The sequence below is a fragment of the Narcine bancroftii genome, chromosome 5 (genome assembly GCF_036971445.1).
Source record: "Narcine bancroftii isolate sNarBan1 chromosome 5, sNarBan1.hap1, whole genome shotgun sequence".
NCBI classification, from domain to species: domain Eukaryota; kingdom Metazoa; phylum Chordata; class Chondrichthyes; order Torpediniformes; family Narcinidae; genus Narcine; species Narcine bancroftii.
The window spans coordinates 92,798,127-92,821,193 of NC_091473.1; the positions used below are offsets into that span (position 1 = coordinate 92,798,127).

General features: G+C 38.9%; 1 protein-coding gene across 13 annotated transcripts in view; it reads left to right on the forward strand.

Moving 5' to 3' along the window:
• The window catches only part of LOC138763717 (3',5'-cyclic-AMP phosphodiesterase 4B-like), a 687,345-nt gene that overhangs the window by 152,321 nt on the left and 511,957 nt on the right, over nt 1–23,067 (forward strand). For all 13 annotated transcript variants that reach the window (XM_069938355.1, XM_069938353.1, XM_069938364.1 and 10 more), the window contains one exon: nt 6,102–6,340. In XM_069938355.1, coding sequence (XP_069794456.1) covers nt 6,102–6,340 — 239 coding nt within the window. The remainder of the gene's footprint in view (nt 1–6,101; nt 6,341–23,067) is intronic.

The following is a 23,067-nucleotide window of genomic DNA, read 5'->3' on the forward strand; positions in this document are numbered from 1 at the left end:
TTGGTAAATTCATTCCAACCCTGTCTTCCAAAGCAATGTAACTGAGGAAGTTGTTACATGATAAATGTGAGTTCAGTGGAAGGCCAGCCATGAGGAAGAATGGGGACTACTGAATACCATTCTAACTACATAACTGGTGCTTTTGACATTCTTTGACACATCCAGAAAGACAAAAATATCTACAGATGCTTCAAAAGATGGAATAGGTGCCGTACTACTTCAGGCTGTGGGAGAAGATTGGAGGCTAGTAGCATACACATCAAGGAGATGACCACATCTGAATGTCAACATGCACAGATTGAAAAAGAGTGTCTAGGTCTGGTCTATGGACTCAATAAATTTTGCAGCTATGTGTATAGTCCACCAAAATTCATGGCAGAGACCGGCCACAAGCCATTAATAGCCATAATCAAGAAAAATCTCAGTGAGAAGTTGCCATGAATCCAAAGACTGATGATGAAGCTACAATTTTATGGCTTTGAATTGATGTACATACAAGGAAAACTGTGTTAGCTGATGCATTATCCAGGGCAACAACGCAGAGTGAAACACCCAATAAAGGTTCCACAGAGAAAGATGTGAATCTCCATGAGAATCTGATCACTGAATTTCTTCCCATATCTAATATGAAGTCCAAGCAGATTGCAGCTGAAACAGGAAAGGACACAGTTCTACAGAAGATCATCAAGAATCTGAATGAACTATGGCCTAGAGCTGAATGTCAGCCATACTGCAACATCAGAGCAGAGATGAGTGTTGTTTATGGGTTTCTACTCAGAGCAGAATTATCATTCCTCAATCACTGTGACAAGATGTGCTGAAAAAGTTGCATGAGGGGTACCTTGGAATGGAAAAATGCAAGAGGAGGGCTAGAACTGCAATTTATTGGCCAGGGATAAATGCTGACATTGACAGGATGGTCCCAAGCTGTGAGACTTTTCTGATGTGACATGCAAAGTAGCCAAAGGAACCATGACAGAAATTTGGGACTGATCTATTCCACCTGGATGAAATTGACAATCCTGTTAAAGACACAATAGTCTCTGGAGAGAGGAGATGCTGTTCTGTATTATATTATCTTTATCATAGGAGATTCTCAAAATAAGTGGCTTTAAAGTAAGTAAGATCACTTCGGTCTTGATTAAGAAATAAATCATCTTGAAGATCACAGTTTCATAATCTTTACAAGAAAAGGGGAAACTTGTGAAAACACTCATACGAAGACTATATAACTCTGAAAGACAATTCTTCAAAAGATTTATGGCTTTAAAGAGAGCTGAAGTCATAATGTTTAAAAGTGCTTCATCATTACTTCTGAACTGCAATTTAAAAATCTTCAAGCAACACAAGATGCTGAAGTTTAAAATGGACTTTTCAGACTCATGCTCAAACTGTAATAGTTTGGATTTTAATACACACACATATCTACATTTGCGCATAGTGGAAATTAAGTTAGTTAAGTTTAGAGATAAGAAATATTATGATATTAATAGTTTAATAAAAGCTATTATTTTGAATTTACCATTGTCTGGTGAGTTTTCCATTGCTGTTCCTTTGTTAATACTAATAAGATTTTATTAGTTCATAACAGCTAAGTTGTCCAATTTTCTCCTTTAAAAGAAGACCATGCATTTCTGTGATAGTTGCTATATTTATCTAATTTATTCATCAACCTTCTTGCTGCAGTTTCAATATGTATGATAATTTAGGTTGATGACACTGCAGCCACCTTCATTATCTTGTTTAAGAAACATAGAATAAGAATATAAGGTGCAACTACTGCACTTGAGTGAAGAACTTAAATGAATCTGCTTGTACTGAAAGTTTGAGTGGTGTTAACTGCAGAATGGAATGTCTATGTGGAGTGATTATTTTTTGTACATAACAATTTATGGTTATGGGGCTCAGGGACATATATCTCTTCTGGACTGGGAATAGCATTCCCTAAAACTATATTTTTGCACATATCGGAGAAGATGAACCACAGGTGATGAGTGACTCATCTTTCAAGATGGATGTACAGCATTTCGTATGATTCCCTTCCTCTCCCTTTGCTCCTTCTCTCAATCCAGCTCAAAGATTATATGGGGGACATTGTTTAATTGTTGGTTCATAAATGCTTTATCAAAGGTTTAACAAATGTCAAAATCGGACATTACAATTGTCAAAAGAAGATTACATCAACATGGAATTTACCAGTCCAAATCACAAAAGTGACTTAAGAATTTTTCAAAGATGTATTGACTTATTCAAGACATTCTACTTCTAGTGACATGGTGAACTTGATGCAGCAGAAAGAAAGATACATTTAAATGCAGAATGATTAGAATAAATATTTAGAAAGGCAAAATTGAAAGCCAGGCACTTTAAGTGTGATACAAAAACAGAAAATGCTGGAAATTACAGATCAAACAGGATCTGCAGAAAGAAGGAGAAGTGATGTACTAATAAAGGGTCTTTCACATGAAGCACCGACTCTGTTTTCCTTTTCTCAGATGCTGATGACCTGCTGAGTGTTCAGAATTTCCTTTATTTATTTGAGTTGCAGCTATGCAGTTTTGCTTTTTTATATTTTCAATTATGGATATAAGAAACATAGCATAGAAACAGATACCTGGTCCAACAAGACCAAGCCAAAGATCAAAAAAATTTATTTTTACTCATCTGACACAAATATTTCATTCTCCTCTCATTGCCATCAACTCCTCCCAGATTCTACACTCTAGTCTTCAGTTTGTAATTTGCTCAAGAATGCAGCATCATCAGTTCCTCATGTCTTGGAACACAACTGCATCCTGTCTATACCCTATGGGGAATTATAGACCGGTGAGTCTCGCATCAGTGGTGGGTAACCTATTGGAGAAGATTTTAAGCAGTTGGAGAAGTACAGTCTTCTCAGAGATGGTCAGCATGGCTTTGTGAGGGGAAGGTCTTGTTTTTTTGATGAAATAACACGAGAAATTGTTAAAGGTGGTATATATGGATTTCAGTTAGGCATTTGACAAGGTCCTGCATGAGAATCTCATTCAGTGTGGATTCAGAATTGGCTTGTCTGTAGAAAGCAGAGAGTGGTAGTGGTCAGAAAGTATTCTGCCTGGAGGTCTGTCATGAATACAGTTCTGCAGGGACCAATTCTGGGACCCATGCTGTTTGTGAATTTTATCAATGACCTGGATGAAGTAGAGGGTTGAGTCTCTAAGTTTGCGGATGAGGTGTTGGAGGTGTAATGGATAGTGTTGAAGGCTGTCGTAGGTTATAACAAGATATAGACAGAATGCAGAGTTGGGCAGAAAAATGACAGATGGAGTTGAATCTGGAAAAGTGTGAAGTGATGCATTTTGGAAAGTCAAACTGGAAGGCAGAGTACATGGTTTGACCTTCGCCACTTGAACACACAGATGAAGTGCCTCTACTCAGTCATTCAAAAAACCCCTCTTGACGCACAAAGATAGTGATCTACAGTTAATGCTGAACAAATTCTCAGACACTGCTATGCTCTTTGGCCTGACCATCAACCTGAACAAGACTGAAGTATTCCATCAGTCTGTGCCAAACACCAACACCATAGAACTAAAAATCACTGTTGACGACACCCAGCTGACAAAAGTAAACAGCTTCAAATACTTGGGAAGCATCATCTCAAGTGATGGGCCTTTGGACAAAGAAATTGACTCCCACAACATCTGCATCTCCACAAAGCTGAAAGTCTACAGACCTGTGGTCATCCCCTCTCTCTTATATGAATGTGACACCTGGACTCTGTACCAATGTCACATCAAATAACTGGAGAAATTCCACATGCACGCCATTCATTCTATCCCTTGGCAAGACTGTGTCTCCAACCTGGAAGTCTTGGGCCATGCAGAGTCCACCAGCATTGAGTCTCTGATTATCAGAGTCCAGATGCGATGGGTGGGACACATTATCTGAATGAACGACCACTGTATGTCTTGCTAGCTGCTCTATAGTGAACTTAAGACTGGACGGAGACCTTAAGGTCACCCATGCAAGTGCTATAAAGACACTTTGAAGGAAACCCTATGCTACTGTGGTATCCAGCCAGGAGAACTAGAAACTGCGGCTGCTGACAGATCCCTCTGGTGAGCCCTGTGCGATGAAGCCTACACCAGTTTCAAAGATGGGCGCTGCCGAAAATTGATGGAAACCGTGAATGGCGTCACAAAGCAGCAGCCACAGTTATTACAAAGCAGATTTCCAATGCCCACATTGTGCTAGACTTTGCACTTCCAGATTGGGACTGCAGAGTCACCTTCGTGTCCACAGATGAACTGCGCAACAATGTGTCTTCTTCGAACAGAAGGATGACCAATAATAAAAAAAAAAACAATGGTGTGGAAGAACAGAGGGACTATAAGATTCAAATCCATATATCTCTCAGGGTTGTCACACAGGTTGAATAGATTGTTAAGAGGACCAATTGTATGCTGGGCTTCATTAGTTGGGGATAGGGGGCTGGTGAGATGGAGTTTAAGAGAGGTGAGGTAATGATACTGCTCTATGAATCTCTGGTGAGACATTATGCTCAGTTCTGGTCACCTCATTACAGGAAGGATGTAGAAGCTATGGAGAGGGTGCAGAGGAGATTTATTAGGATGTTTCCTGGATTGGAAAATGTGTTTAATGAGGCAAGGCTAGGAATCATCTCTTTGGAGCGAAGAAGGGTGAGAAGAGACTTAAGAGGTTACAAAATTATGAGATGCATTGATAAGGTAGAGAGCCAGCACCTTTTTCCCCAGGGCGGGAGTAGCAAACACAATAGGACAATTGTACAAAGTGAAAGGAGGAAGATTTAGGAGAGGCTTCAGTGGTAATTTTTTTTTAACACAGAATTGAATATGCCTTGAATGCGATGGACGAGGAGGCTGGAACAATCAGGACATTTAAGAAATTTTTAAAAACTGCTCATGGATGAAAGAAAAACAGTGGGTTAAAGGTTGGGAGGGTTTAGTTCAGCATTTCTCAACCTTTTTCTTTCCATACATGTACTACTTTAAGTATTCCCTATGCCATCAGTGCTCTGTGATTAGCAAGGGATTGCTTAAGGTGGTATGTGGATGGAAAGAAAAAAGTTTGAAAACCACTGTTTTAATCGTATCTAATTGACTCGTTATGTGCACGGTTTCATCACTCCAAAGGAAATGGGCCAATGACAATTTTTCTCAAGCAAAATATTTCAGTAACAATCCCTTACTAATCACAGAGCACCAATGGCATAGGGATTACTTAAAGTGGTAGGTGAGTGGAAAGAAAAAGGTTGAGAACCACTGGTTTAGTTTTTTTTGTATATGTAGGTCGGCACAACATCATGGGCCGAAGGGTTAATTTCATCATTTCAAAATGTAAAATAAGAAAGGGTTAGTACTTCATATACAGTATTGAAAGCATTTAATTCATCTCGTTATTTGAAAGGATTGGTACCCATTGCCCACAAATTTCTTCTCTCTCCTGAAAATATTAATTAAATTTTTAAAATGTTCATATTTGGGTAGGATAGTAAAGTTACTTTTACAGCTGAGGACAAGTAACTCAATGTGAATCAAGGTTTAGCCAATGAACTTATTGGTCCATAGTTTCCCTTGCAGTCTGTTGATCCATAGATTGAGTAAAACTTCAAATGGTTTTAATTCAGCAATTTAAATAATTTTTGATCAAGGTAATTCATATTGTTTCAATAATTTAAATACCATAATAGGAAATAGTTCTTGTAACCACAATAAAACAATAGAAAGTAATACATGAATGATTTATTGATCAAAGGCTCTGGCTTGCTTAAAATATTTTATTTTCAATAATGTATCATGAGGCCAATTCAGTTTCATACTGTATATTTTGTGAAATGCTTCTTTGAATAAACATTGTTGTTGGGAATTGGCCTGGATTTCTGCATTTGATATGCATGTTTGGTGTCATGCTCGTACAGAATAACAAGTTGACAGAGAATTACAAACAGCCAAACCATGATTTAAGACTGTTTAATGTGAGATTAAAGAAAAAGTACATTCTAAAATGAAACTTAAATCCTTTGCATATATTGGACTCCTTTTATTCTTAAGAATTTCAAATGTTTATCTTCTCTATAGAATATTAATGATTGCCCAGAACATGGTCTGAGCAAATCTTATACTTCTTCTGGAACCATGCTTGGAGTGGATTTACGAAGAGGGAGAAGACGATTCTCTGGTAATCTTCAGTTACCACCATTGGCTTGGAGGCAAGGGGAAAGAGCAAAGACTCCAGAAAGAGACAGCATACCAAGACCTACCACTTTACCATTGCGAACACCTCCACTGATAGCTATTACACCTGTGGACCAAGATTGGTAAGGCTATAACCTAAACTTAGAATTTTGTTTTTAACTAAGGCATGCTTTAAAATGTATATATATTGAAGTGAGGGCAAGAAGGTGGAATAGACCCTGGGAGAGGGAGGGGGTTATGATGAAGAAATTGTCCAAATTGTCACCAAGGAACATTTAATTCTGCTTTTCCATTGACCACCTTCTGCGGCCAACAGCATCAATGTGCTCATCCTGGACATCTATTGCAAAATTACTGTGTGACTTTGCTCTCCAGGAACCTGGAACACTACTCCCTTTCTACCCTGTTCTGACTGTTGGGTAAGTTGTTTCTTGTTTCTCAGCACCTTTTGATCCTGATCCTTATCTCATTCTCTTTTTCTCCATCATTGTATTGTCAAAGTAAGTAACTGGCATTCCCCATGATACAGGTAAGGGTAAGGGTTAGTGAGGGTTGTGTTCTTAGAAAATGTTCCTTGTTTTGATTTTTCTGTAACATGAAGCTGTGTTATTTATGCTCATGTCAAGAAACAATATTTATTTACCTTTTCTCACATAAATAATGCAAGAGCAAATTTTATTCAGTATCTCAAATTGTTGGGAATTACTTTATGAATTCCATAAGGGCAAATTTCTATGTTCCAAATGGCTGTAATACTGGAAATCACCTGCACATGGTTTTCAGACAAAAAGGACACAAGGATGAGGTTGTAAAGAAGAAAGGAAACATAAAGGGTAAATATATGCAGCATGTAAAGTTTATATATTGCAAGATGAAAGATTAAGATGTGGGATTTGGTGGTGAGTGAGAAAGTAGGAAAATGTAGATATGAGCCTCCTGTTTGCCTGTTCCAGTTCCAAAAGTTTTGACCTATCGAGACAGCAAATATGTTCAATGTTGAGTGAATTTTTGAATGTAAATTGTTGGTGCAACCTAACAAATTCCATCTCCTTCCATCTTATCTGGGTAAAATTTCTTTGATGTTTCTGCATTTGAAGTAGATTCCCAACTATCAGATTATGTAAAAGAGGACCAGAACTAGGGCATTCAGGTGTGGACTTGTGAATAGACATAACAAAAAAATAATAAAAACAACAAATGCTGTAAAATCTACAATATAAATGCAAAATTTTGGAGTAGTTAGCTATTTGCATCTGATTGCAGATCCCAATACCATTTAGTTGTAATCAGCTATTTATTTTCAGGAGTTGATGTAAATATATGTGCCATCTCATCTGGTAGAAATGGGTTCTGAAAGTAGCAACAAGCCTTGCCCCAATGTCTTCTTCTTAATTGAGACTTTGCCTCTGTCATAATTGAAGGCTCCTGCTGGGACTGATGCTTTAATTCCCTTCCCTCATTAATAAGAATAAGGCTAATGTCCCCATGTTCTCGCCTTCAAGCTCATAACTTCTACACTCCATAATTTTACCCATCAATAAGTACCCTTCCCTTCCAAAAGGAGTATAACTTTCATTTATGCTGGTTTGCTCTTTCATTTCTACCCGCCGCTCCCCTTCTCATGTCAGTTTTCCATCCAACTGCAGGAAATGCAATAGCTGTCTTTTTATCTTCTTCCTTAGCCATCATTAGGGGATCCAGGTAGTCATTCTAAGTGAAACATCAAATCGCTTTCACTTTTTCCAATTGGTTGCTCTTTGTTCGATGGTGACCATGTAGTTTCCTCTATAAAACCAAATGTTGACCATTTTGCAGAACATTCAGTGTGCAAGGGTGATTCAGTACTCCTAGTCAACCTTACTACGAAATGGTGATTCAGTACTCCTAGTCAACCTAACTACGCAAGGGTGATTCAGTACTCCTAGACAACCTAACTATGCAAGGGTGATTCAGTACTCCTAGTCAACCTAACTACGCAAGGGTGATTCAGTACTCCTAGTCAACCTAACTACGCAAGGGTGATTCAGTACTCCTAGTCAACCTAACTACGCAAGGGTGATTCAGTACTCCTAGTCAACCTAACTACGCAAGGGTGATTCAGTACTCCTAGTCAACCTAACTACGCAAGGGTGATTCAGTACTCCTAGTCAACCTAACTACGCAAGGGTGATTCAGTACTTCTAGTCAACCTAACTACCTATGAAGCCACTTTCAAGAAATTGTGTCCTACACCACTTCTCATTTCCCTACCATTTACTCTGTAAGCATTACCCTAGTTTGTCCTCCCAAAGTGCAATACCTCACACATCTGCTAATTTGAAGATTCCTTGCTGTCCACTACACCTCCAATCTTGGTGTCATCTGCAAATTTGCTGATCCAATTTAATACATTATTATTCAGATCATTGATATAAATGACAAATAACAATGGATCCAGCACTGATGCTTGAAGCATACCACTAGTCACAGGTCTCCAGTCAGTGAGACAATAATCTGATAACACTCTAACAATAATCTGTTTCTCCCACAAAGCCCATGCCAAACCCAGATTACTACTTCATCCTGAATACAGAGCAACTGAACTTTGACCAATCTCCCATGTGAACTTTGTCAAAAGCCTTACTGAAGTTGACTGTTTTCCTTTCATCCCTTCCTGGTAACCTCTGTGGAAAAACTCTTGTAGATTAGTTAGACATCACTTGCCACATACAAAGCCATGGTGAATATCCCAAATCAGTCCCTGTCTATCCATGAACTTATAATTCCTCTAAGAATACCTTCCAGTAATTTACTCACTACAGATGTCAGGCTCACCACCTTGTAATTTCCCAGATTATTCTTGGAGTCTTTCTTAAACAACAAGACAACATTAGCTATCCTCCAATCCTTGAGCACATCACCTATGGCTAAAGATATTTTAAATACCTCTGCTTGGGCTCCTGCATTTTCTGCGTAGTTGAAGGTCAGAGGGAATATCTTCTCAGGCCCTAGGGGTTTATGCATCCTATTTGCCTGAAGGCAGCAAGGACCTTCTCTGAAATGTGTATCAGGGTCATGACCTCCCTGGTGTTTATCCTCACTTCTATACTTTCCTGAGTAAATACAGATACAAACAATCTAATTAAGATCTTCCCCCATCTCTTTTAGCACAGATGATTGCTCTGATCTTCAAGAAGACCAATTTCGTCCATTAATATCTGTAGAGACCTTGGGATTTTCCTTCACCTGGTCTTCCAGATAACCTTGAGTGTTCTTTCAGCTCTTCTGATTTCCTTGTGTTTTTTGCATATTTTATACTCCTTACTACCTCATTTTTTCCATGTTGCCTATATCTGCTATGCATATCCTTCTCCTTCTAAACAAGGACCTCAATAGCTCTCAAAACTGAGGGTTTTGTTAGTCTCATCTTTAATTCTGACAGGAACATACAAACTCTGTCCTCTCAAATTTTCACTTTTAAAGGCCTCCCATTTAACAAGCAAACCTTTGTCAGGGAAAAAAAATCCTGCCCCAATCCACTCTTGCTAGATCCTTTCTGATAACTTCAAAATTAGCCTCTTAAATTGCAATTTTAAATCTCATCCCGAAGATTAGACCTGTCCTTTTCCATAATTATCTTACAACTAATGGCATTATGATCACAAAATCCAAAGTATTCCCTGACATACACTTCCATCAGTTGCCATGTCCAGTATTGCACTATCCCTTGTTGAGAACTCTATATATTAAAGAAACTTTCCTGAAGCCATTTGATAAACACTAACTCATCCAGTCCTTTTATAGTTTGGGATTTCTAGTCCACACATGGAGTATTAAAATCACCTATGATCAAAACATAATTTTTCTTGAGTCTATTTGCTATATGAATAAATTTGCTCTTTCAATACCTGCTGACTATTGGGAGATGTATAATAATGTGGTCATACCTTTCTCATTCCTCAGTTCCACCCATGTCGTTTCAGTAGAAGAGCATTCAGTCTGTCCCGTCTGACAATTGACTGAATAGCTATGCCATCTATCCTCCTTTCATCTCTCTCTTTCTATCACATCTGAAACAATGGTACATTGGAATATGGAGCTAACAGTCCTGCCTCTCCAGAAGTTGCCTCATTGGCCAATGCTATTGTCTAAGCTCATCTGTCCTTCTTATAAAGCTTGTTCCATTGATATAGATGCAACAGAACATTATTCTTGCTCTGCTGAACCTTTCTATCTTTGTCTGCAGACTTAATAACAACTTGTTCCATAAAGACTCCATGATCTACTCCGGCACTCTGGTTCCTATTCTCCTGCTAATTCATTTAAACCTCTCTGAGCTGCATTAGAAAACCTTCCTTCAAGCATATGGGTCCCCCACCAGTTCAGATGCAATCTGTCCTGCCAGTACTGGTCCCACCTTCCCTAGAAGAAAGCCCAGTGATCTAAAAATCTGAAGACTTCACTCCTGCACTATTTCATTTGCCTGTATTAAGCAGTATCATCTTCCAATTTCTGGTCTCACTAGCATGTGGTACAGATAGCCATCCTGGGATCACAACCTTGGAATTCCTTTCATTTAACTTAGTACTTACCTTGCAGGACTTTGTCACCATCCCTACCCATGTCATTGGTCCCTACATGGATCATGACATCTGGCTGCTCGACCTCCTGCTTGAGAATGTTGTGGACTTGATCCGAGAGGTCCCTGACCCTTGCACCTGCAAGGCAACATATCATTTGGAAATCTTGTCCACACAACCTATTTTTTATTCCTTACCCATTCAATCCCTTAGTGTTAGAATTTGCCTTTTCTTCAAAGGGCTGAACTCCATGCCAGAGACTTGACTGCTGCAGCATACTCCTCTTATGGCTTTCTTCTCAACAATATCCAAACAATAGTCATGCTATTGAGGGAAGCAGCCAGAGGGGTACCCTGTACTGACTGCCTATTCCCTTTCCCTGACCTGACCACCCAATTACCCAGCAATCATTGGCAGGAGGTAGAGAGATGGAATATAAGGATCATATTCTGATTGGCTCCATGTTGCTAGTGGTGTTCCATAGGGGTCATTGTTGGGGCTATTCTTTTTATGTTGTATATTAATGATTTGATTTCTAGAATTTGTGGCTAAGTTTGTAGACGATACAAAAGTAGGTGAAGAACCAGGTAGTGTAAAGGAAACGGAGGCTGCAGAAGGATGTAGAGAGATATTAGGAGAATAGGCAGATAAGTGGTAAATGAAATATAATGTTCATGCACATTGGTAGAAAAAACTAAATGGGCCAACTATTTTTTTAAATGGGGAGAAAACTGAAAATACCCAAATGCAAAGGGACCTGGAGTCCTTGTGCAGAAAAGCCTGAAGGTAAACTTATATGTTGAGTCAGTGGTTAAATAGGCAAATGCAATGCTGGCAGTTATTTCAAGAGGAATAGAATATAAGAACATGGAAGTGATGTTGAGGCTTTATAAGACACTGGTGAGACCACACCTGGAGTATTGTGAGTGGTTTTGGGCTCCTCACTTTATAAAAGATATGCTGACGGAGAGGTTATTTAGGATGATTCTGAGAATGAGGAACACTTGAGAGTTCCTGACCTGTTTTTGTTGGAATTTAGGAGAATGAGGAGGGATCTCCTTGAATCATTTCAAATGTTGAAAGGTTGTTTCCCAATGTGGAAGATTCTAGAGCAAGAGGGCGCAACTTCAGAATTGAAGGACATTCGTTTAGAACAGAAATGTGTAGGAGTTTCTTCAGCCAGAGGGTGGTAAATCTGTGGAATGTGTTGCCTCAGGCAGTTGTGGATGCCAAGGTCATTGGGTGTATTTAAGAATAAGATTGATAGGCTCTTGATTAGCTAGAAAATAAAAGATTATGGGGAGAAGGCTGGGCAGTGGGTCTGGATGGGCCAGCTCATGATTAAATAACAGAGCAGACTCAATGGGCTGAATAACCTATTTCTGCTCCTATGCCTTATGTTGTTATGGTATAATCTCCCTCATGCATCCTTGTCTCACCATAACTCCTATCTATCACTCCCTCTGCATCTCTAGTAATGTGGAGTTCATCCAGCTCCTGTTTCCTAGCAAGATCTGTAAGGAGCTGCTTTTGGATACACCACTCGTAGATGTAGTCATCAGGGACACTGGTGGCTTCTCTGATTTCCCACAACATACAAGAGTAACATTTGGCACCCTGACTGCCATTCCCACTGCTCATTGTATGCAATAAGAAAACAATTTCTCCTGATCTTACCCATACCTTTCTGAAGCATTTTTCCCCCTATATGGCTGTTTTCGCTGCCAGCGCCTGCACCACTTCTGAAGACTCTCAAGCCAATGCCTCGAACTCCACATTCTTATGCTTTCCACTCCACAGTGGTCACTCCACTTGAGGTACCCTTATTATTGGATGCTGAGTTCACCTCTTCAGTAATCCCCTGCCACTCACTGACTCTTTGTTCTGTGCTCTGTTTAAATTTAAAGACAACTCAAAACAAACATTGAATGGAAGCAACTGATAACATTTCCTCACCAGCCTGGAATGATTAATGAACTGGATTTTACAATTTAATTTCCACATTTCAGAGGAAACTAGAAAAACATGTTTACAGATCTGATAATCAGATGAATGAAGATGTTCTCCAGTTCTCTTTCTCCAAATAGTTTTAAAGGAAGCATTTTTTTGTAATTTGCAGCGACTTATCATCTATTGTCACACATAATGTAAACTGCCACATGTCATCTTTGCAATGGATGTGCAAAGCAAGTAAAATTCATAACGACAGAAATTGAATCACTAGCATTTGACCGACATTGACAAAGTATAGCATGAACCATTAATTTTGCACTTTTTGAGTCAGTTGTCCACATTTTCTGTTCAAATATAGTTGGTAATGATGGTAATTCAGCCAAGCTCAATTACAAAAAAAAATTGTCTCTTCCCCCCCCCCCCCCCCCCCCAGACGACCATCAAGTACTTTTATCCTTGACCTTTTCCCTAAGGGTTTTACTTTGTCCTGAACCTGCAATCAAATTTCCTGGTTTGTTTATGTTAACTTTTCTTAGATAAATCAATTTCTATTGTTTTAAAGTACATGCAAGTCAGTTTTTAGCTGTTAGCGTTAATCATTGGACAAGTTGAAATTAATTACAAGTTGTGACTTGGATTTTAAGAATGCATTGGATCACAGATCAGTTGGAGAAATACTAGAACAGGTTGTTTAAAAAAAGTCTAGTTACACGTGTCAAACTATTTTAGTTGAGTGATCTGACCTAGAAATTGCATGTTCTTTTTTTTTGGTGGTATAATTAATTTGGATATGTGTTACATGGAAGTTTCATAACAGGGCAAATAAGTCCATGTAAAAAAAAATACTGTGCTTTTAAACCCACACATAAAAGCATTAGAACATTTTTTACAAATTCTATTCAGTGGGTAATGATAATCATTGTTTGTTGGTGGTGGCAATCAAGTTTTTCTGTGAAGCAGGAAAACATTACTTGGGAGAAGGAGCAAAAAATAGTCGACAGGAGGAACAGAACAGGATGAACAACATACAGTGGGAGAAAACAAGGTGGTCAATGTATCAGCTCTTGATAAAGGTTCTGGCCCAAAATGATCAACTTTCTTTTTCTCCTACTGATGCCACTGTTTGTCCAGCATGTTTTTGCTCAAAATTTCAGCATCTGTAGTCTCGTGTTCCTTGGGAGAATGTTTGGAAGGGTTAATGGTCCAAAAAGGTTTGCGATAAGAGATAGCCCTGCTGCCCGGACCCCACTATGATCCATATCTTTGTGTGATAACTGCCAGGATGAGGGCGAAGGCACCTTATGCAGGAAAATAAAGATACAGACCATTCTTAAACTCAGCAGACAACTCCGATGATCTGTATAGGTGCATTTTGCTGTTAGTTTAATATTGCAGTAGTGTTAAGACAATGAAAGGGAAGAAATTTTGTAGGACCTTGCCTGAAGAAGGAAACTAACATTGTTTAATTGCATCTTATTGCTTCAGCATTGTTGCACAACATCAAAAGTTGCCAATCTGAATTAATTGTAACCCAAAGTATTTCATCCTTAAATTTATTATAGTTACCTGAAGTAAATAAAAACCATGAGACCTGGTCTTCTGTAATGATTTGCATGAGATGTTTATGCAATATTCAAAGTGCTATATCATATACTGCATTTCAAATGATGACTGGGCTGCACAGTTAGCATAGCAGTTCGTGCAATGCTGTTACCCCGAATTCATCAGCGGTGTTTGTAAGGAGTTTGTGTGTCCTCTCCATGTCTGCAGGGGTTTCCTTTGGCTACTCTGGTTTCCTCCCACCCTTTAAAATGTATGGGGGTTGTTGATCTAGGGGGTGTAATTGGGTGGCACAGGCTCATGGGTTGGAAGGGCCTGTTACTGTGCTGCAGTCTAAAATTAAATTGTAAGCCAGTTCTCTAAAGATGTCTTTCAATCATTTTGTTTTGTTAATCATGAGTTGTGAAACACACTACCCTCCATATGGATTTCTAAAAATTTGTAATAAAACCAAAAAATATGTTAGAATAGATGTTGTGTCTGTCTCAGAATAAAGAGCTAAAGTTGTTCCTGTGTGATTCCCATTGAGTTTAGTGCACCTGGTGATATTTCACCATGCACAGTTTGAGGAGAGATTTAAAATCTAGTTCCCCAGTCAGATAGCCAGCAGCACTGCATCACTACTTAAACTGTTGGACCTAAACATTTTAATAAATGGATCCATTTATTCATATGTTATGTTGCATCACTGCAAATAAATGAGATATTAGTATGTTATTGCAGCTAATTATTGGTGAAATATTTAATGTTATGTTTGGGATTATGATGAAGTTCTGGTTAGGGACTGAGAGGGCATTAAGGTACAATTGCTTTTAGTCATATTATCATAGAGTTATACAACACAAAACCAGTCCTTTGGGCAATCTTGTGTATGCCAACCAAGTTGCCTACCTATCATTTGCTTGTGTTTGGCCCATATCCCTCGAAACGTCTCCAGCCATGTCTTTTAAACGTAATTGTACCCCCCCAGTGTGGGAAAAATTACCCCTCACTTCCCTTTTTAACTCCTTTTCCTCTCTGCTTCAATCTGAGCTCTTTAATTTTAGACTCTCCTACCCTGGGATAAGATCGTGACCAGTCACCCTTGCAAGACTCATCATGATTTTATATAACTCTATAATGTCACCGCTTAGCCTTCTATGCTTCAGGGAAATCTGTCCTGACTATCCAGTCTCACCTCATAATTCATGCACTCCAAGCCTGGTAACATCCTTGTGATTCTTCTCTACACCCTTTTCTGCCTCATACATCAATCCCACAGCAAGATGATCAGAACTGCACACAATTCTCCAAATGTGGTCTCACCAATAACTTGTCCATTTGTAACATGATGCCTCAATTCACTGCCTTGACTAATTAAGGCAAGCATAAACAACCTGGTATATGGTCAATTATCACTTTTAATTTTATCAAATAACATTCAGAATATTTTTTCCAACAATTGACTCCTGAAATAGTCTAGGGAGTGGGGAGGAGCAAATGGATCTGGGAGTACTTGTTCACCGGTCACTGAAGACTAGCATGCAGGTTCAGAAAGCTATGAAGAAGGCTAATAGCATGTTGGCTTTCATAAAGAAGGGATTGGAGTATAGGAACAGAGACGCCCTTCTGCAGTTGTACAGGGCCCTGGTGAGACCCCACCTGGAGTATTGCGTCCAGTTCTGGTCTCCAATTTTGAGGAAGGACATACTAGCTATAGAGGATGTGCAGCGCAGATTTACAAGGTTAGTTCCAGGGATGGCAGGGTTGACATAGGCTGAAAGGCTAGAAAAACTGGACTTGTATCCGATGGAGTTTAGAAGGATGAGGGGGGACATGATTGAGGTATATAAAATTATCAGGGGGATAGACAGGGTGAAGTCGGATTACTTGTTCCCAATGATGGGGGAGACGAGGACTAGAGGGCATAGTTTAAGAATACAGGGTAGGCCCTTTAGGACGGCGATGAGAAAACATTTTTTTACCCAGAGAAGTGTGAATCTGTGGAATGCTCTGCCACAGAGGGTGGTAGAGGCAGATTCGCTGATTATGTTCAAAAGAGAGTTAGATAAGACTCTAGTGGGCAAAGGAGTTAAGGGTTATGGGGATAAGGCTGGAAAGGGGTACTGATGGTAGTGATCAGCCATGATCTGTAAAATGGCGGTGCAGGCTCGACGGGCCGAAGGGCCTACTCCAGCTCCTATTGTCTATTGTCTATTTGGACTTGGGGAAGGAAAGACTATCATTGTAACAATTTTCATGTACAGTAATATAAATAATAGTTACTGGAGGGAAAAAATATATCTGAGAACAAGAATAGGTTCAGAGATAACCAGGAACAGCTGTCCCGTGATCATGATTAGACTTGTGCAAGAAGGATGGTTAATTTATGGACAAAAAAGTGAACATATCCAAAAATCTGCAAGTAGTCTCCAGAAGGCAAGCTGTGGTGAGAGAGGAGACTGCTTGCTATTTGAAGCTGCTATCAAAGATAAATTGCTTGATGTGTTATTTATGACCTGCTGCAAAATCAGAATAAGGACTGATAGTAATGTAAAATAAACTTGAGGGTTTGAAAGAACTAAATAATTGACTGCAATAAATCAGTAAAATATTGCGGTTTAAAATTGTTTAGTATATTGGAAACATTTTAAGGAAAACAATTAGATAATCTTAGCAAAAAAGAAACCTGATGTCAATCAATGATTTAACTTTGTTCTGATTTATAAAACTGGAATAAATGGCATCTTAGCTGAGGGAGAACTGGACACACCAAAAAAAATGGATTGCATCATTCTGCAGTGTAGGTTCAGCAAATTCTGAATGATAAAGCTACTATCTGCGACTTGATGAACTGTGCAGGGATTAGAAAATAAATCCTAATTGTGGATAGAGCTGTACAGCATGGAAACAGCCCCCGGCCAACAGAGGCCATGCCAACCATCAACCACCCTTTACGCTAATCACAGAACATTATAGCACAGAAACAGGCCCTTTCAGCCCTTCTAGTCTGTGTCAAACCAATTTTTGCCAAGTCACACTGACCTGCACCCAGTTCATATCCCTAAATGTTAAAATTGAGCCTGCATTCACTAACTCAGCTGGCATGTTATTCCACACTCCCACAATTCTCTATGTGAAGAAGTTCTCTCTCTTGTTCCCCCTTAACCTTTCTACTTTCACTCTTAACCCATGCCTCTGGTTTGTAATTCACCCACCCTCTGTGGAAAAGGCCTAACTATATTTAATCCATCTATTCCCCTCATAATTTTAAATACCTCTATCAAATCTCCCCTCATTCTTCTATACTCCAAAGAATAACATCCTAATCTGTTTAACAGGCAGCATCCTAATAAATCTTCTCTGCACTTAATCTTTCCTGTAGTTAGGTGACCAAAACTGTACAGAATACTCTAAATTTGGCCTCACAAATGTTTGACACAACTTTAACATTACATCCCAACTCCTGTACTTACTACTGTGATTTATGAAGGCTAACATGGCAAAAGTTCTCTTTACAACCCTATCCACCTGTGATGCCACATTCAGGAAATTAAGTATCTGTATTCCCAGATCCCTCTGTTCTAATGCACTCCTCAGTGCCCTATCATTTATATCCTTTCTTGATTTGTCCATCCAAAATGCCACACCTCACACTTGTCTGCATTAAATTCCATCTGCCATTTTTCAGCCCATTTATCCAGCTGGTCCAGATCCCTCTGCTAGCTTTTAAAACCTTCTTTGCTGTCCACAATGCCTCCTATCTTAGTGTCAACTTCAAACTTGGTGATCCAATGTACCAGATCATTGATATAGATGATAAATAGCAATAGCCCCTATACTGAACTCTGAGTCACAGGTCTCCAATCTGTGAAGCAATTTTTCACCACAATTCTCTGGCTTCTTCCGTCCACCCATTATCGAATCCAGTTCACTACTTCACCATGAATACCTAGCGACTGAACCTTTCTGACTAACTTCCCATGTGGGACCTTGTCAAGGCCTTACTAAAGTCCATGTAGACAACATCCACAGCCTTTCCTTCATCAATTTTCCTGGTAATTGCCTCAAAATAACTTTACAAAATTTGTTACACCTGACCTACCATACACAATACCATGCTGACTATCGCTAATCAGTTTCTGGCTATCCAAATAATTTTATATCTGATCTCTTAGAACAACTTCCAATAATTTACTTACTACTGTCATCAGGCTCACTGGCCTATAATTTCCAGGGTTACTTTTGGAGCCTTTTTTAAACAATGGAACAATGTGAGCTATCCTCCAATCTGCTGGCATCACACCCATGGCTCATAACATCTTAAATATTTCTACCAGAGCCCCTGAAACTTCTACATTATCCTCCTTTAAGGTTTGAGGGAATATCTTGTTAGGCCCTGGGGATATATCCATCCTTATTTGCTTTAAGACAGCAAGCACTTCTCCTCTTTAATTGGTATAGGTTCCTTACTTCCCATGACTCTGTGCCTGTTTCCTGATTGAATACTGATGAAAAAAAAAGACCTCCTCTTTTGGCTCCATACAAAGTTGACCACTCTGATCTTCATGTGAACTAATTTTGTCCCTTACTATCCTTTTGCCTTTAATATGCCTGTAGAAATCCTTAGGATTTTCCTTCACAGTGTCTGCCAAAGCAACCTTGTGTATTTTTTGCCTTTCTGATTTCTTTCTTGAGTTTTTTTCTTGCATTTTTTATATGCCGCTAGTACTTCACTTGCTCCATACCTGCTATAAATCTCTTCTTCTTATCCCTCAAACCAAAGTTCCTATGTGTGCTAACCTTGCCTTTAATCCTGACAGGAACATACAAACTCTGAAAAATTTACCTTTGAAGGTCCTATGTCATACCAGTTTCCCATTAAATCCCTCTCAGATTCTACCACTCACCTATGTTCTAAGGGTAACTTGTGGAAGTTATTTAACTAATTAACCTGCACATCTTTGGAATGTGGGAGGAAAACAACATAGTCTTGGAGAGAATGCGAAAATTCAGCATAAATAACATCCAAGGTCAGGATTGAACCCAGGACTCTGATGCTATAAAGTAGTGGCTCTACACACTATGCCACTGGAAACTTAAATAATAGTGAATTTCCATCCTTGTGTATTAAGAGTGCAAACACTGGGCTAGAGGGAAGTCACATTTTTCACAGTCCCATGTCTGCACAAGACCTATGACATTTTCATGGACAAGAAAACATAAAAGGATTGAAAATATTGTATGTACTAATATTAAAATGGTATTAAAGGCCATCAAAGTACTCTAACTTCAATTGCAAGGTTTACAGAACAGTACTCTTGGATTTCTCTGTGTAATGCTGAACTAAAACAGACATTGTCAGTACGTTGTTCCTTGCCAGTTCTTGCAGCTCCAAGAGTAACAAAGCAGGTGATAGATTTAAAGAAGCAATGAAACCTTTGCAGCCAAAACATCTGAAATCTTTAATTTAGGTCCTAGACAGGTCCTGTATGATTTTTTTTATATGGAACACATGTATTCCACATATATCTATTGAGTTGTGAACATTACCCATCCTATACAGTGTTTTTTTAAAAAATATATTTTTCACACTATGAACCATACTGACCAAAATACACACAAACATTTCCCTCTTGAATATACACAGTGTCATTTTCTCCCCTTTTCCGCCCTCCCCTCCCTCCATCCTGTTGAAACGATCAGGGAGGGATATCACTACTTTGTACCCAAACTGTTTTTCTGCTGGAGGCACATTCATGTTAGAGCCAGATTTTCCAGATGGTTCAATTGTTCTGTCTCACATGTTAGAATTTCCTTGGCTTGCTGTGTACGGTCGGGGTGGGGGGGGGTGGGGGGGGGAGGGGGGGGGGAGGGGGGGGGAGTGGTTAAGTTCAAGAAATCAGTACTAAATTTCAATTTAACCTCCTTGCCTATCTATGTATTTTGGCCTCTGCCATACAGAAGGAGTCTTGCATGTTATAACGCAGTCAAGATGCTTTGATGGCTGCGATGATGATTACACCTTTTTACATTACACAGATGTGTTCATTTCTCCTAAATCTTTTTAAAATAGTTAATTTATGACTAGAGCGAATAGAATCAATTTAGATCAGATAAAACATCCCTCTCTGGTATTGAGAGGGAACAGGAAAAAGGTAAGTGTTATTTATGATTTGTGGAAGCGAACAAAGGAGATGAAGTAGATTGACAAATTCAAAACAAATGACAAATGAATCACTGGAATTCCTTTCTCAAGATTGGAATTCGATCGGAGGAGTCACGTGATGGAGTAGTGGCCGGACGGAGAACTCCAGCCCTCTCCAGAAAAGTCGGGAAAAACGAGAGAAAATACAAAGGCACAGAAATAAAAGTTAAAGAAAAGTGAGTATAAAGGTGGAAAGAAGATGGAGACAAAAGAAGAAAAATCAAAATCAACGGTAAGAAGAGAGGAAGAGAAGACAACGGAAGAAAAAGGTGAAGGCCTTACCTGTCTGAAGAGGCCCGCTGTGGAGAGAGGAGCCCGCTACCTCAGGTCGGTAGAAAAAGAACTACAACAATGGCTCGCAGAGCCGAGTAAAAGTGCGCAACCACGCATGAAAAAAAACACACCGACGGGAGGGGGGACCAGCTGGGGAGTCGATCTCCACAGCCGGCAACGACAGCTGCAGAACACCTGCAGCAAGAAGAGACCACAGAAGACAATAGAAACAAGAAAGAAGAGAAGGAAAGGGCAACAAAGAAACAACAGATGGCCAACCCAGAGGAAGAAGAAGAGGAAGAATACAGTGAAATAGATGAAGGGAAAGGCAGGGTAAAGGATATACTTTCTCTTGTTAGAGGATACATGGAGTCATTTAAAGAATGGCAAACACAGGAATTCAATGATTTAAGAAGAAGAATAAACAACACAGAAGAGAAAGTGAATAAAATAGATATGACCTTAACAGAAATGGGGAAAAAAATGGACAAGATGGAAGAACGGGCAGTAGCAGCAGAAATGGAGGTAGAAGACTTAAAAAAGAAATTGGAGGAATCTAATAAAAAAACTAAAGAAACACAAGAACTACTAGCTCAAAAAATAGATATAATGGAAAATTATAACAGAAGAAATAACATAAAGATAGTGGGCCTTAAGGAAGATGAAGAAGGCAAGAATATGAGGGAGTTTATAAAAGAGTGGATTCCTAAGACCCTAGGATGTCCAGAACTACAGCAAGAAATGGAAATAGAAAGGGCACATAGAGCATTGGCCTCTAAACCACAACCACAACAAAAACCAAGATCTATTGTAGTAAAATTCCTAAGATATACTACAAGAGAAAAGGTACTGGAGAAGACAATGGAAAAAGTAAGAGAGGGCAACAAACCACTGGAGTATAAAGGGCAAAAAATCTTCATTTATCCAGATATAAGTTTTGAACTCCTAAAGAAGAGAAAAGAGTTCAATACAGCAAAGGCGATTTTACGGAAGAAAGGGTATAAATTTATACTGAAGCATCCTGCGGTATTGAAAATATTTATTCCAGGACAACAAAACAGATTATTCTCGGATCCAGAAGAAGCACGAAAATTTGCAGAACAATTACAAAAATAGACTGAGGGATGAAGACGGGTAATGAGAGTAAAAATGATCACGATTGATATGTATGTGGGTAAAGACAAAAATAGACTGAGGGATGAAGACGGGTAATGAGGGTAAAAATGACCACGATTGATATGTATGCGGGTAAAGAGGTATAAGAGTGAATAGAGACAATGTGCATACGTGAATGTATCTGTACTTAGAGGAAAATATAGATAGTATAGACAAGAATTAATAAGGGAAGGTAATGGAATAGAGAGAATAAGGAGGGAATTAAAAGAGTGACCTTTGTGACATATGAAAAGTGAAATCTTTTCTGGGGGGGCTGGGTGGGGGAAAATAGCGGTCACTGCAAAATCAGTTGACGCTTGCGAGTGGATTCGCAAATCCAAATGGAGAGGGGAGATGTGGTTGTCCGACAAGGGATAAAGGACAACTCAGGAGGGGAAGGGGAGATTGGGGATAAAGAAGATAGAAATAGGAGAATAAGGAAAATGTTGGATGTTGTAGGAATGTTGTCTTGTAAAGAGTTGAAAATAAGAAAACAGAAATGGAAAAGGAGGAAAGGTAATGATGGAAAAACGGAAAGAGAAGATAAACAAAATATAAAATGGCTACGCTGAACTATATGACTTTAAATATTAATGGAATACATAACCAAATTAAAAGGAAGAAACTACTAAATTTACTGAAAAAGGAAAAAATAGATATAGCATTTGTCCAAGAAACACACTTAACTGAATTGGAGCACAAGAAATTAAAGAGAGATTGGGTAGGACATGTAACAGCAGCATCGTATAATTCAAAAGCAAGAGGAGTGGCTATATTAATTAGCAAAAATGTGCCATTTAAAATAGAAGAGGAAATAATAGATCCAGCAGGGAGATATGTTATGATAAAATGTCAGATATATTCGGAGCTTTGGAATCTACTTAATATATATTCACCTAACGAAGAAGATCAAAAGTTTATGCAAGATATCTTTTTGAAGGTAGCTAATACGCAAGGGAACATACTAATAGGAGGGGATTTCAATCTGAATTTGGATCCAAATATGGATAAAACGGGGAAAAAAATTAACAGGAAGAACAAAGTAACCAAATTTATAATTAAATCAATGCAAGAAATGAAACTTGTGGACATATGGAGGAAACAAAACCCAAAAGAAAAGGAATGCTCATACTACTCGACTAGACATAAAACATACTCACGA